The sequence below is a fragment of the Andrographis paniculata genome, unplaced genomic scaffold (genome assembly GCF_009805555.1).
Source record: "Andrographis paniculata isolate CXL003 unplaced genomic scaffold, ASM980555v1 Contig60END, whole genome shotgun sequence".
NCBI classification, from domain to species: Eukaryota; Viridiplantae; Streptophyta; class Magnoliopsida; order Lamiales; family Acanthaceae; genus Andrographis; species Andrographis paniculata.
In genome coordinates, this window is record NW_026137596.1 from 3,201,226 (window position 1) to 3,216,768 (window position 15,543).

Here is a 15,543-nt window from a genome sequence, read left to right on the forward strand (position 1 = left end):
ATGTATATTTATTATTTTTATATTATTTACAAATTTTTCTATACCTCTCGTAATATAAAAATATACCTTCATACAATTTCACAAAAATAAACAGATAACTTTTTATCATTTTTCTGAATCTAATTGACTAATTCTAATAATAATAATAAAGCTAATTTATTAGGTTGAGTTGTATGAGATATGATACACCTAAGTAATTCAAATTATTTATTAAGAAATATAATGAATGGTATCAATCAATCGATCAATCGTATTATTTCTAATTAGGATTAGAGCCGGTAATGGATCGATTCGTGTCGGGTTTGTGTCGGGTTGACTACTTTAAACGGGTTAAATTACTCAATCATAACCCGACCCGTTTATTATCACGTCGTGTTTAGGTTGACTTCTATTGACTCGTATACATAATTAAGTCTAATTTATTGATTCAAATTAAATAATTTTTTTGTATACATAATTAAGTCTAATTTTTTGGTTCAAATTAAATATTTTTTTGTTTTTGTTGGGTTAGTTTTTATTGATTTGAGCGTAAATTAGGTTGAATTATTTAAAATTGAACTTAATTTAAATTAATCTATAAAAAAATTATTAAATTTTGATTATTTTTATATATGTAATAAATATATTAATCAATATTAATATATTATAATCGAGTTGTTGAGAGTCTCAACCCTAACCCGATCCGTTTATTATCATGTCGGGTTCGTGTCAACCTGTATACATAATCGGGTTGAAAATTTTGACTCAAATCTAATTATTTCGTATCGAGATGTCGTGTCGAAATATCGTATCGGGTCAGTTTTTGTCGGCTCTAATTAGGATGAAATATATATATGAATATTATTATTGTTGTTGTTGTGGTTGACTAATAATTGCGGGTAATACGTGCACTTATTAATTTAATTTTTTAGTTAATTACATTCCACATGTATCTTTATTATTGTGCTACAGGATCACAACTATAATAAAAAAAAAAAAAAAAAATTAAAAATAGAGGGCGGCTATCATTTGTATTTCAAATACAAATTAATATTATTTAATTTGTATGACTTTTGATCTTTTTATTGTTATTTTATTATATAAACTATTAAATCAAAATATTATTTAAATTAAATATTAAATAAAAAATTCAATTTTAAATTAAAACCAAACAAACTAAGTATTTTAAATAAAAAAAAAATTACTTGATATTATTCATTTTTTAAAGTTACTATGTATAATTAACAAAATTATAGTAATAATTTTCATATTAGGTAGGAAGAATCATGATAGTAATATAAAATTAATATCATCTGCGTCCAATTTTAAAGTATACATATACTTTTACTCAAAGTTTTAAAAATAAATAATATTTTAATTATAATAAATTGCTGAATTAGCATAAAAGTAAATTTTTTTAATATTTTTTTGTATAAAAGTAATAATATTATAATAAAATAAAAATATTTATAAAAAAATAGTATATTTTATAACCAAAATATAGATATTTACAATTTGTGAGTGAACATACGAAATATATTACTATATTATATTATTGAACTTTTGTAAGTTGATAAAATATGTATGTATGACATTGTATATTGTGTATAATTATGTATATATTATATAATTTTTTTAATAGTATTCAACAATAATTATGTCACTAGAATAAAGTTAGTTGAGCACGCTCAGGAATTCCAAAATACTATCCTTTCAATACAATAGTTTTATTTACCATTTTTGTCTATTCTAAAACAATAGTCTTATTTTCATAAATAATCATATCATCATAAAACTACCCCAACTTTTTTATTTTTATTATACAATTATCACTACTTTTTACACTAATACACTCACAAGGACAAAAAAGTCTTTTATCCATACTTTTTACTCACTACCAATATAATATTAATATTCCTTAAATCTCGGGCGCAACCCAATTAAAACTATATCTATGGAACAGAGAGTATTATTTTAGCGTGATTTCTATGTCGGGCCTAGTTTACCCAGGGCATTAGGTTCGACCGTAGGTTTACCAAATGTACAATTTTGATAGCGGCTGCGGGTTTCAACATCATAAAAAAATAAAAATACTATTATTGGTCTGGTAGGCAGGGTGAGGGAACTCGTGATCATGGGTTATGGTCTTCAGATCTTACACATGGTTCGCATAGTGTGACTTGTGTTATTGTACCTAGTTTGTAAACTATTAGATTCGTCCCGAAAATTTACCGAAAACGGTCTCGAATAATAGTGACGGCGAATTCCCTAAACTGTGTATGCAATAATTAATTAAGGTCATCTTCAATCAAATGTTCTATTTTTTTTCTTCAAATTTTAATTTTGCTCAAACCCACTCTATTTTTTGTTACAAAGAGAATATCCATATACACTCCTTATTTTATAAAATTAAGAAACTTTTACTCATTGTTTACATATTAACTCCAATGCTATTTTTTTCTTCTTAATTATAATATAATATAATTTTATAATAGTTTTAGGTAATGTGCAATTAGTAATTAATTAAAAAATATATTAGTAAAAATAAATATGATTTAATAAAATAATTATAGATTAAAATTAAGATGCCTAAATAGTTTAATTAAAATTTAAAAATTATAAATTATGAATTTTAAAATGTGATTAAAATGTATAATTATATTTCTAAAGAATGAAAGACAAATTATATGAGAGGGACAAAAATATAAAAAGAATTGACAAATTAAGTGAGACAGATGATGTATTATTTAATATTTTAATAATAACATATATATTGTAATATAAATTTTTATATCTAATTTATAATTTATAAAATAATACAAAATATATAAAATAGTTAATATTAAAGACCAAAAAAATAATTAAAAAAAAAACACTCTCATCCATTTTTGGAGGAATCGCTAGGAACACCTTAGATTCCTAAAAAAAATGAAGGAAGAAATGGCGGAGTGATTTTGCTTCAAATATGGAGAATTTTTTCATTTTTACAATTGGTCGGAGATGCACTCAAGGGTGTGTTTGTTTTGGATTCGAGTAGAAAAAATTTTGAATTAAGCGTTGATATAATATTTTAAATGTAAAATAAAATTTTAAGATAATTTAACAAAATAAATATTTAATTTTATTTTTTTTTTAAAAAAAAAAATTAATAATAAATTTTTAAAAGAATCCCCGAATAAACGCACCTAAATGGGCAGGGGTAAGAGTAGCTGCAGGGGATGGAGAAAGAGATGAGCTATATAATGATGGAGGGAGGCCCTCTTCTGGGTTGGAAAGCCCATCTGCATAGTTGAGCCCTATTAGTAGTACTATGATTTATTATAATAATATCTATAGATAATTAATTAATTGTCACAATCGACGGTTTGGATTTTGAGTTTGAATTGAAATAGTGATATAATGTAATGTAAATGTTTTAAATATAAAATTAATTTTTAATATAATATAAAAATAAAAAATAAACGTTTGATTCAATATGAAGAACATGAATAATGAGAATCTTTGAACAGTGAGAATTTCCAAAGTGCTCAAAGAAACCGAAGCCATATATATATATATCTTTATCGTCCAAAGAAAGCCCAGGCCCAAAATTGATTCAATGGCCCAAAATTGATTCAATCTCTCATCTCAATATCGATAACTATTTCTCCGTGAGCCCACATTTCTTTCCGTGAATCGTCTGGTAATGGCCCCCAAGGCGAAAGACAAGTCGAAGGCCGCTGCGTCGGCGGCGGCTACACCGGCGGTGGCAATCGAAGATCTATTCACATCGCTCAATCGCCATATCCAGCGGTCCGAATTTGATCAAGCTGTCAAAGTTTCAGATCAAGGTATGTGGAATTTAAGGACTTGTTGTTCGTTTAAGTTTGAAATGTGTTACTTTAATGTATTTCGATCGCTTATATTTGGAATAATTTCGTGTTGTTTGCTGGTCTTCAGTTCTTAAGACTGCCCCTGGAGATGAAGATGCGATTAGATGCAAAGTTGTAGCTTTGATTAAAAACGATAACATCGATGAAGCTTTGTCGGCAATTCAGGAGTTCTCGAAGAAATCATCCATTGATTTCAGCTTCTTTCGTGTAAGTTTTAGATTTTAGTTCTAAAAGGTTATCCTGTTTTGGTATTTCGGCTTTCCCATCCTTTGTGCAATGTGGACTACAATAGGGGGCAAGAAAATGGTGTTACCCATAATTGAACTGTTTATCACTTCTTGCTTTTTGGGCAGTGAAAATATATTATTAGATCTTTGAATTCCTAGCTTATATATAATGGATGGATAGGCTTGGGATTGAATGTGAATTCTGAAAGACATAACTAATAGAAGTTTAATGTTTAGGGTTTTGAGAACTATACCTCACTTTCTGTATGACACACTTCAAGAATGGTATTGAAATAAACATTTCCTATGGGGGTGTTGAGCCTCGATTAAATTTAAGTTTTTAGAGAGAACATACTTTCTTGCCTTTTGCTGTTATGTATTTAATTGTTGCTGTTGGGGAACATTTGTAATCCTTAATAGACAGTATTTAGATGCACTTCACCACAAGAGTTTTGATAACAAATGAGTTTTTGTTTGAGATTTGGGTTTATTGTCATAATTTTGCTCTGTAGAAGACAGGAAATATTCCTTTGTACCTTGTCAACTCTAGTCGTAATTTCTTTATTTGATTCTTTTGAAACCAATCGACAGTTGAGCACTTCTTCACGGCCCAAATTAGCTGACGAGATATTTCATTTTTTTTTCTTTGCAGAACTCTTTATTTAAGTTCATTTATTGTTGGTCTGAATTAGGCATAATCCCAACCGTTTTGTCTTTTTTCTGTTTCTTAACAGGCATACTGTTTGTATCGAAAAAACAAGTTAGATGAAGCATTGGAGTCCTTGAAAGGGAAAGAAGAGAACACTGCAAACATGTTACTGCAGTCGCAGATTTTGTATCGATTGGGAAAAATGGATGATTGCATTAGCATATATCAAAAACTTCAGAAGTCCAAGATAGAGACTTTAGAAATCAATTATGTTGCTGCCCTGGTTTCTGCTGGGAGGGCTTCAGAAGTGCAACGGGTAATGGATTCTTTCAGAGTTAAACCAACCAGCAGTTTTGAGCTGGCATATAATGTTGCGTGCTCATTGATCGAAAGACAAATGTTTAAAGATGCAGAGCAACTATTGCTGTCGGCGCGAAGGTAATGTGTGATTTAAGAAACTTATAATTGTCAGTTTTGATTTGGATCCATTATCCTTTGCTCTTATGTATCATTTTTGAAGAAACCACATAAGTTGAGGATCTCACACACAATTAAGATTTTCTGTCGAAACTTTTGCTTGAACCTGGGATTTTACTTTTATCTCTTTTCCACAGAATTGGTCAAGAGACACTAATGGAAGAAAATTTAGCTGATGATGACATCGAAATTGAATTGGCCCCTATAGTTGTGCAGTTAGCTTATGTTCAGAAGGTAACTATGTTTCTACAGTTTCATTTATGTTTCTCATACTGCTTTGGAGACAAAGAAATAATTGGATTTTATAATTTCTACAGATCCTTGGCAACCATGAAGAAGCCTTTGTACAGTACACCAATATTATCAAGAAATCTCTTGCCGATGAATCATCCCTTGCCGTGTCAATATGCAACCTCATTGCATTAAAGGGACCCAAGGATGTGTCTGATGGCTTAAGAAAACTTGATAAACTTATAGAGAAAGGTGAAGGACCTTCCACCTTCCAGCTTTCCGGGGTTCTCAACCTGAAACTCTCACAGAAGCAAAAGGAAGCCATATATGTTAACCGTTTGCTATTGCTTCTTCACTCTAATAAGTTAGATCAGGTAATAATTTTGAGATCGTGCTTCCCTTTTCTGCTTTTCATACATTACTTTCTTGTATAAAAATTTATTAAGTCAGAGTTTTGAGTACTCCTTGAGACTAAAGTATGCTAGTAGGCAGCATCAAGTGTGACTATTTCTTGATCTTGGATGCAATGTGTTTGGTATAAAGGAAGAAAGGCGATGAACTGAAATTCCCATTTTTGTTGTTGAAAAATGTCAAATTTAAACTACCTTGTCAGTTAGTTCGACATTCTTGTTTAGTTAACAAAAGTTTCTTTGGTTTGATTTACAATTGTCTGCCTTTAAAGAGAATGCATAGCTCGTTTCTATTAATAGTCTTAATACACAGCTAAATGGTAATTGAATTGCAGGCCAGAGAACTTGGGTCTGCACTTCCGGGTATGTTTCCAAACAGTATTCTACCGGTGCTCCTACTAGCTGCTGTTCATGTAAGGGAGAACAAAGCCAACAAAGCCGAAGAACTCTTACTGCAGTATGCAAGCAAGTTCCCTGAAAACTCTAAGGTCATCTTCCTCGCAAGGGCTCAAGTTGCTGCAGCTGCAGGCCACGCACAAGTAGCAGCCGACTCACTGCTAAAAATTCCAGAAATTCAACATAAGCCCGCAACTGTCGCCACTGTTGTCTCCCTCAAAGAGCGCGCCGGGGACATAGATGGTGCTAGCTCCGTGTTTGATTCAGCAATACAATGGTGGTCCCATGCCATGACCGAAGACAACAAGCTCAATATCATCATGCAAGAGGCTGCTGCATTTAAGCTCCGCCATGGAAAGAAGGATGAGGCTGCTCGTCTTTACGAAAACCTTGTGAAAAGCCATGGAAGCATCGAGGCTTTGGTAGGGCTAATTCAGACCACTGCTCATACAAATGTTGAAAAAGCTGAATCTTACGAAAAACAGCTCAAGCCGTTGCCCGGACTGAAAGGAATCAATATAGAGAGCCTTGAAAAGACATCTGGCGCAAAGCAAATTGAGAATGTGAGCATACCCGAAATGTATGAACCGAAGAACAAGGAGAAAACAAAGAAGAAGAGAAAGAGAAAGCCAAGGTATCCAAAAGGGTTCGATCCAGCTAATCCAGGTCCTCCTCCCGATCCAGAAAGATGGCTACCAAAGCGAGAAAGATCCAGCTACAGGCCTAAGAGAAAGGATAAAAGAGCTGCTCAAATCCGGGGTTCTCAGGGAGCAGTTGCGAAAGAGTCGGCTGACAGTGGCAATACTTCAAAATCGAACCAAGCGACGAGCTCCAAAGGAAATGTTCAGAACACAAGCACAACACAAACCAAGGGTTCATCTAAATCCAGGAAGAAATCTCGAAACTGATGTTGAAAGGTTAGCTGAAGTACACATTACATATCTTACTTGCGATTGATGAGAGTATTCGCATTCGCATTCGCGGGACCTTAGGTACGTGCAATCTTTGGTCTTTTCTGGATTTATAAGTTAACTGAAATTATAGTATTTACTAATGTTTTGTGTAACAAAAAATTGTGGGACACAGTAGCTCGATTCTGCTGCTTTTCTTGTTAGACATGATCATGAGTTGTTTTATTTATACCTTGCGGCAAAACTATTTGATGGTATGAAATGCACTTGTCATTATGGTTGGTGATTTTGTGAGTTTTGAGTCCTATCCTATGAGGCTAGGCTGCATTAGTATTGATTGGTTTTAGAGCTAGCTGTTAATGAACTGTATAGCTTGAGCTTGGCTCATTAATGATAGATAATTCCAATTGACTTGTTTTTTCAGATAAAGAGCTCCTCCTCAAAAATTATTTTTTTATTAAAATACTGTTTGAGACTTTGGCTTGGGTGGGTCATTAACAATTCGAATTTTACTTGTTTTTTGAGATAGAAAGCTGATTCTCAAAAATTAATTTTTTTTGTAAGCTTGTAAATTGCATATTAATTTTATATGAATGTTATTTTGTCGAATCAACTTATAATGCCTAATATTTTTTTAATGTATTATATTAGTTATAAGATAAGATAATGTAAGATTTATTTTTATAGATTATATAAAATTATTTATTTTTTCTAAAATATCCCTGAAAAAATTAATATTAAGATAGCATTAATAAAAAATAGGCTAAATTGCAGTACTTCTAAAGCCTAAAAAATAATATAAAATTTTTTAGAATTAATATTATTTAGCTTTATTTAATTTTACTTAAAAGGACTAATAACTTTTAATTATGTTACTAAATAATTGACATTTTTATTTTGAGTAAAAATAAAACAAATATTTTATATTTATATATAGATTACTTGTTATATTATACTCCCTCCACAAACTAATATCCTACTTTTCTATTTAAAAAAATCCAACAACTATTGTCCTATTTTCTTTTTTAAACACAAATTTTATATTTTTACACTTCGTTCATTTATTACTTTTTATCTCTACCATACAATTAAGGAGACAAATTTGTCGATTCATAACAAAAAGACAATCACCTAAAAAACCGTACAAAATATACTTTAGGACAATAGAAATTGAACGAGGAGTAAAATACTTTCGAATAAGATACAAAATAATGTCAGTAATTTATGCATAAGATTCCCTAAGCTGGGGCTTAAAGCCACCGAGTTCGAATCACCACCTTAATTATAAACGCATTGCTCAACCAATAGGTTGCTGAACTAAATACTGCTTAAACTGACCGAGAGCAACCACTGGTAATTAATCCACAGAAGCATCAATGCTCTTGTATCAAAACCAATTCAAAATAAAATAACTGCAGCATCAACAATAGCAATAATAATATTCATAATTTCACCTTATCACCAACAAAAACATTATCCCCTTAAAGGGAAAAATAACATCATCGTTTGAGTTTCAATCCCTCAAATTAAATTATTACCATCATCATTCCGATTAACCTCAGGGTTTTAGCCTTTCGATAAAATCCGCAAAAACTAATGATTAGAGATTTTTCATCGCCATCTATGAAAGGGAAGGATAAAAACAAGAATAATATGGGGGGCAAAGCTTACTTACTTAAGCCCCGCCAGATCCATATTTCTTACCGAAAACAATCAGCTGAAGCTTGTCGTACCCGGCCAGCACACCAGCACCTGCTATGGCACGAAGAATATTGGCACCAGCACCCTTGAACAAAGATTTAGCACCCTCGTTTTTCAGGATTTGAGAAAAAGCATCGAACGAGCTCTTGTACTTCACTGCTTCCCCAGATGTCATCATCATTCTTCTACGAACTGTGTCAATTGGGTACGAGGCGAGCCCGGCCCCGTTGGTGATGAGCCAACCGAGGGCAAAGCTAGCAAAGAAGCTATCCTGAAAAATTAAACGAAAACCCGTATGTTTTAGAACAAGATTTTAATAAATATTGTTAACTAAGGGAAATAAAATATGAAATGAAGTTATAGGCATTGGTGTGTACCTGCAAGGATCCGGTTAGGACCACAGGCTTCAAGGAATCGTACATTCCAAAGTACAAGCCACGGTAGACAATAATACCAACGCATGAGATGTTGAACCCACGGTAGAGTCCAGCAATGCCATCGGATTTCAGTGTCTTTCTGTATACATCAATGAGACCATTGAATTGCCTCTCACCGCCCTTTTTGGCAGCCTTGGCATCATTTGCGAGACGGGTACGAGCATAATCCAAGGAGTAGACAAATAGAAGTGAGGAAGCACCAGCAGCACCACCTGATGCAAGATTTCCTGCAAACCATTTCCAGTAGCCATCACGGTCTTTCTTGAAGTTGAAGAGCCTCTTGAAGTAATCCTTGAATGCAAAGTTCAAGGCCTGCAAGTACATAACAAGATTTTTTAATAAGGTAATAATGTGCTTGTTAGTTGGAGAAACTAAATATTGATTTTTTTTAATTCATTACTGCCTTCTTCAATTCAAAGTTTTACCAAGTCTATTGATCACTTGAATTAAACTTGTCACATCAATGTTTTTGTGAAGAAAACTAAGTCACAGGTTCGGAAAACAAACCTGAGTGGGGAAGTAGCGGATGACATTGGCAGTGTTTCCTCTCCACAAGGAGACAAACCCTTCCTCCTTAATAGTTCTCCCGAAGCAGTCTCCAATTCCCTTGTAAGGTTCAGAAAGCCTGCCAGTTTTAATCATTTCATCCTGATTTTGGATCAAAAGCTTGACTCGCTCAATGGGGGCAGCAGCTGTTTTTGACACAGCAGCTGAAACTCCACCCATAAGAAAGTCAATAGCAAATCCAGCAAGGCCTTTCTCTGTAGGAGCAGAGACGAACACAGGAGAAGCATTTGCAGAGATCAATGAAAGATCTTGACTAGCCTTGCAAGTCCCTGGATACTGTAATGCTGCATTTGTGTAATTTCCATAGGCAAATCTCCTCTGATACACTGACGGCCTGTGGAAGCTACCCTGAGGGAGGCTAGAGCTAAGATGCAGCTGGCTAGCAACCTTCTGAGCAATAGTTGGGAAATCTTGCTGATCCGCCATGCTATACTAAAACAATGTTTCCTGAGGAATGTGAAATGAAATAGGAGTGGTCAGATCAATAAATTCAAGGTTTAAAGTAACATGAACATTTAAGTAATTAAGATGTATGAAGAATAAGAAAATATAAAATATCAGTACATTGAATGGTGTTGATACACAAATAACTGGACATGTTCGATCTCAATAATTTCCATACTGTTGAAGAAAACATTCTCAAAAAAATTCACAAATACTAGGAGAGAATTCGATGATCATCATACAATGAACTATATGCGTAGCACAGACGCCACATCATCCAAAAAATATATGTGATTTGATTAGATGCTACTTTGTTAATCAGTACACTTGCTTTTCAGACTTTCCAAGTCAAAATTCGAATCACCTTTTTTCCGCTACTTATCCAGTCAAATTAAGAAAAATCGCAAAACAAACAATTTTATTCTTCACTGTGAATTCTTATTAACCAACAACAAAATGATAATAAAAAACTTCAAGTATGGTGTCTAACAAAAAATCGAAACTACAATAATTCACAGTATCAAACTACCCGCGCGTCGCAAGCAACAGATCGGTCGAGGTAAAAAAGATTAAAATCTACAGACAAAGAGCGCGATAACCACACATCAGGTAGATGAGAATTAAAAGAAAAAACGATCTAGCGAACAAAGATAGCAAGATAAACGTCTAACACACAGGCGACATATTATCATCACAATTTAACATCACATACATCAGATCTACTAGATTCACAAGTCAAGAAATATTTTTCAACACACAAAAACACAGATCTAAACGTATACATCAGACACAACTCACTACCTCACATAACCTGCAAAGTTTGATCTTCCACACAAGCAGATCACAGATCTAAACATCAACAAACGCAGCAACCACGAAATGCAATAAATCAAGCAGCAAAACATCGATGATAATGACATGGCCACATCAACAAAATCCATTCGAGATGATAAAAATCACAACTGAAAAACTAGCGTTTAGAAGAAAAAAAAAAGAGTAGTTTCACTAGTAGAGATAGATCCGTCAAGGATCTTACCTGCACTGGACTCGCCTCGAGATTCTGGAGGGAGACCGAAGAACAAGAGATTGGCCGAATCGTGGGGGGAGAAAACTGCGAGAGGCTGCTTCGACGAAGTTGGAGTGCTATTTATATAGTCGTTGCCCTACTCTGACCTTTTTTTTATAATTTTTTTATTTCCTTTTCTAACAAACAAGACTTTTACTGGGGAAAAAAAACACGAGTTTTCAAAGAAGGTGTGTGAACAGTAAATTAATTTGTTCAAATCAATTATGTCCAAACGAAAAGAATCTTCTAGAAATCATTTCAGAAAGTGCTCTCGTGAAAGCCCAGAATGAAAGAAATGGGCCTTCTCTTGGTGGGCTTTTATTAATAAAAAATTTTCTTACCGTTTGTGTTCTAAATATTAGTTGGCTTTTTAAAATTATTTAATATGAATATTTTTAATGAGATTTTTTAAAATAAAATAAAATAAAATAAATTTAAAATAATACTAAGAGTACTTGTTTGGTGAATTTTTTCCAAAATACACTATTAATTCAATTCTTCATTCTAAAAAATATAAAATTCAATCTCCTTACTATTTCCTAATTTAGTAATTCTACTACTTATTTAATATAATAAATACTTTTCAAACTTACAATTTATTATACAAATGCCACCACCTATATTACACAATACTAATAAAATTATTTTTGTCTTTGTACTATAATATAATATAAATACTAATATTAAAAAACTTACGTGTAAAAAACAAATGTTAAGACGGAGGGAGTATTAACAATCAATTTTATATTTAAAACATTACATCCTATAATTATTTTATTCAAAATTTTTACTATTCAAATCCAACTTAAAATTCAAAATTTCAAACAAACACAACATAAAAATTAACTTATATTCATTGTACATAAATATATTATTACTATGAATCCATCGAAACATGTCGTTCGAACATATTTATTGTGCAGGAGTTTGAGAATTTTAGGCCACAAACACAAATAACGTGTAAATTGGCAGAAATGCCACTAACATATTGTTTTTTAGGGAAAGAGTGGAGGGGTAAAAAAGGAAAGTAAAAAATTCAAAATTCAAGTACAAATTAGGGTCGGCCAGTAGACGCTCTCCCCAACCTGTGAACATATTTTTCGTTGGAGAAGGAGAGTCGTGAATAAAGGGCTTCTTCTTCTCTCTCGTATTCAAAATCAGGGAATAAATAAGGATCCACGACCACTTGCTTCTGCAATTTTGATCCATCGCTCACGTATTGAATCGGTTGCGCCTTGGTGAAGGATCGCTGAAAGCCTCCCCTCCTTGTCTGATCTTGGGAATCACGCGGTTTGTTGCTTTTCTCTTTGTCTCTGTGTGTTCTGTGTTCTCTCTCGACGTGGTTGTGCTATTTTTTTCGGTGTGCTCTGCCTCTGGATCTGTAGTCTTTGGATTATTCGGATGTGATTTTCGAATTCAATGTTAGGGATGTGCCTGATGAGTTTTGCTGTTTGATTATTGGTTGTTCGTGTTGGTATTAAATTATAATTCAAAAATTGCTATGCTTTTCGTTAACCGAGAGGGAAATTTTTGGCTATTGTTAGGGTTGTTTGTTTTATGATCCCGACGGTTGTGTTGCTTGGGGAAATAGGCGATGCTGTGCCTTGGTATCTTTTTGTTGTGCTTTTTCTCCTTGGATTATGGATGATGCGCTATTGCTATTATGGATCTTTCCTGTCGTTTTATTTTTTCAATATTGCTTTGAGAACCGTAAGAACCTCATTTCATAACGTCATAGTATCGATGGATTTGTTTGGTTGTTTGGTTGTGGATTCAATTTCGGGATAACAAGTTTCTTGTTTTCGTTTTGTATGATCTTATATCTAATTCAAATTGTTATCGTCTGGTAATTTTTGAATCATTCCACTCTTCATTTTGCAACCAGGACTGCCTTTTTCATAAATCTTTTAGTCCTATCACATATGGACATTTCTATGAAAACTGGTTCTTAGCTCTTTTATGTTTGGTTTGCATGGAAGCACAAACACAGGCACACACATACACACGGAGTTTTATTATATTCCTGGCATGATTGTATAATATATCCATGAATTCTGGAAACTGTGAATTATATTTCCTGGTCATGCTTTCCTATTTTGTATTTGCACGATCTTATGAATATTGACACCATCCTTTTTATTATTGAAGTTCAGCCGAAGAAGCTTCAAGATGGACCACAATGATATGGGATGCCAAACTCCTCCAGAAGCCCCCATCTTGTGCATCAACAACTGTGGCTTCTTCGGCAGTCCTTCAAACATGAACATGTGCTCCAAGTGTTACAAGGATGCAATGTTGAAGCAACAACAAGCCAAGCTTGCTGCATCTTCAATCGAAACCATTGTCAACGGATCATCATCGAGCTGCAGTGAGAATGAATCTGCAGTTGCAGCAAATGGGCAAACTGAAGCAGTTGAAGCAAAGGAACTTGACGTGCAACCAATTAACTCTTCAAACCCTACAGAGATCGTTGAGCCCAAGAAAAAAGAGGGCCCTAACAGATGCAGTAGCTGCAAGAAAAGGGTTGGCCTAACTGGATTCAAATGCCGATGTGGTAACCTCTTTTGTGGAACGCATCGTTATTCTGATAAACATGACTGCCCCTTTGATTACCACACTGCAGCCCAGGAAGCTATAGCAAAAGCCAATCCAGTGGTGAAGGCGGAGAAGCTTAACAAAATCTAGAGAAAGAGGCGAAAAGAGAAGCACTTTGAATCATTTTGGGGGCTCATTGTAAGTTTACTTGCTGCTTATTTCACGTATCTTGTAACGCTTTTGAAGCTTTGCAGCTAGAAAACTATTACCTGAAGAATTCTTTTCGCGCCTTAATGATTCGAATTGTGTTGGCTTTGGTTTGTGTGTGTTTTGTGTGCCAATTTAGGTGGGAAGAATGTTGTGATTGGGAGTGGTGGTACCTTGTAAATTGTGTGGTTATTCTATTTGCCTTGATGCAGTTTGTTTCTTCTTGTGCTTGTTCCAAAAATTGAGATATGTTACTTGAAAAGTTAATTCAATGAAAATTGAAATAATTTGGTCTTAAATTGGAACTTTCATGTTATTAGAACTACAGAAGTTGAAGAAAAATGTCTTCTTGTTAACATCAAGTTCGAATTTGGCATTTTAGGAAATTAGGAATTGCTTGTTTAGGTAGTTTTTGTGTGATTTATGTCTTCAAAGACAGTTTAAATATGTGTTTGAATATGACATATTTTAATGAACTTTTGTTCTGTTTCTTAGTTTGGGTTTATTATTATTATTATTTATATATATACATTGAGATTCATTAAAAATATACACTATTCTGTATTTTGAAAAATATATCATTGAACTCTTTTAAGGGAAAATAATTTGCAGTGAACGAAAGGTTGATGTAGTGCAAAGGGCATAAATTAACATTCATGTTTCCAGTTTGTGTGCTGTGCTTTACATAAATGAATTAATTTTTTTTAATTTTAACATATAATTAGATGTAATGTTTGTCATGGTTAAAGTATTTCATTTTTCGGATATACTATTTTAAATATGATTTATAATTTTTTGTCTTTATTTTAAAATAATATCATTTTAATCATATGATATATATATTTAATTATAATATGACGTCATATCTACATTTAACAGCGATACTAAATTTGATTTAATATTATTTCTGAAACACGATCAAGCATAAATTTATATTTTAAAAATGTTTGCTCGTTTAAATTATGCAGTCAAATATGGCTGTTTATATGTACTGCAAATTTTAACACTCATTAGAAAACACAAAACCGATAGTGACATGTCAATTACGGTGTCTGAATTGATTAAATTAATAAAAATTAGTTTTGCCTATGTCGAATAGCAGGGGCGGATGCACTTTGAGGCTATGCGGTGATAACGGTCCACCAAAAGAATTATTGATATTTTATTTTTATTATTTCAATTATTTTTTTTAATAAAAAATATTACAATTAATTATATAATTATATTCTACAGAATTGTCAGAAGTAAAATTAATAATTTTTAAATTATTATTAGATAACTTTATTACTGATTTTCAATGTGATGAAATATCTTGAGATTCGAAGAATTTAAATGAACTTTTTATAAAACTTATTGAGACAAGAAAAATAGCAACTGCAAACCTGAAAAGATAATTTTCAATTATAACTATCATCTTAGAAAAATATGTGTTTA

The 15,543-nt window shown here is 32.7% G+C and overlaps 3 protein-coding genes across 4 annotated transcripts; 2 read left to right on the forward strand and 1 right to left on the reverse strand.

The window, feature by feature from the left end:
- Window positions 1-3,637: 3,637 nt before the first annotated feature.
- Window positions 3,638-7,428, forward strand: LOC127259346 (uncharacterized). The gene is made up of 6 exons (XM_051286624.1): window positions 3,638-3,809; window positions 3,919-4,058; window positions 4,813-5,165; window positions 5,342-5,438; window positions 5,522-5,809; window positions 6,181-7,428. Exons 1-6 carry the CDS (start codon window positions 3,665-3,667, stop codon window positions 7,147-7,149), a joined length of 1,992 nt encoding a protein of 663 aa, XP_051142581.1. The 5' UTR covers window positions 3,638-3,664; the 3' UTR covers window positions 7,150-7,428.
- A 1,151-nt stretch (window positions 7,429-8,579) lies between these two features.
- Window positions 8,580-11,505, reverse strand: LOC127259347 (ADP,ATP carrier protein, mitochondrial). Its single transcript, XM_051286625.1, has 4 exons — window positions 11,338-11,505; window positions 9,798-10,304; window positions 9,231-9,602; window positions 8,580-9,124 (listed from the first exon to the last, which is right to left on the reverse strand). The coding sequence occupies exons 2-4, from the start codon at window positions 10,281-10,283 to the stop codon at window positions 8,828-8,830; spliced, it is 1,155 nt and encodes a 384-aa protein (XP_051142582.1). The 5' UTR covers window positions 10,284-10,304; window positions 11,338-11,505; the 3' UTR covers window positions 8,580-8,827.
- Window positions 11,506-12,433: 928 nt separating this feature from the next.
- LOC127260128 (zinc finger A20 and AN1 domain-containing stress-associated protein 8-like) lies at window positions 12,434-14,330 on the forward strand. Of its 2 annotated transcripts, none has more exons than XM_051287808.1 (2): window positions 12,434-12,657; window positions 13,516-14,330. In XM_051287808.1, the coding sequence occupies exon 2, from the start codon at window positions 13,537-13,539 to the stop codon at window positions 14,050-14,052; it is 516 nt and encodes a 171-aa protein (XP_051143765.1). In that variant the 5' UTR covers window positions 12,434-12,657; window positions 13,516-13,536; the 3' UTR covers window positions 14,053-14,330. The 2 variants fall into 2 exon arrangements, with proteins under 2 accessions (XP_051143765.1, XP_051143766.1); XM_051287809.1 differs by having other exon boundaries at window positions 13,521-14,330.
- Window positions 14,331-15,543: the final 1,213 nt, after the last annotated feature.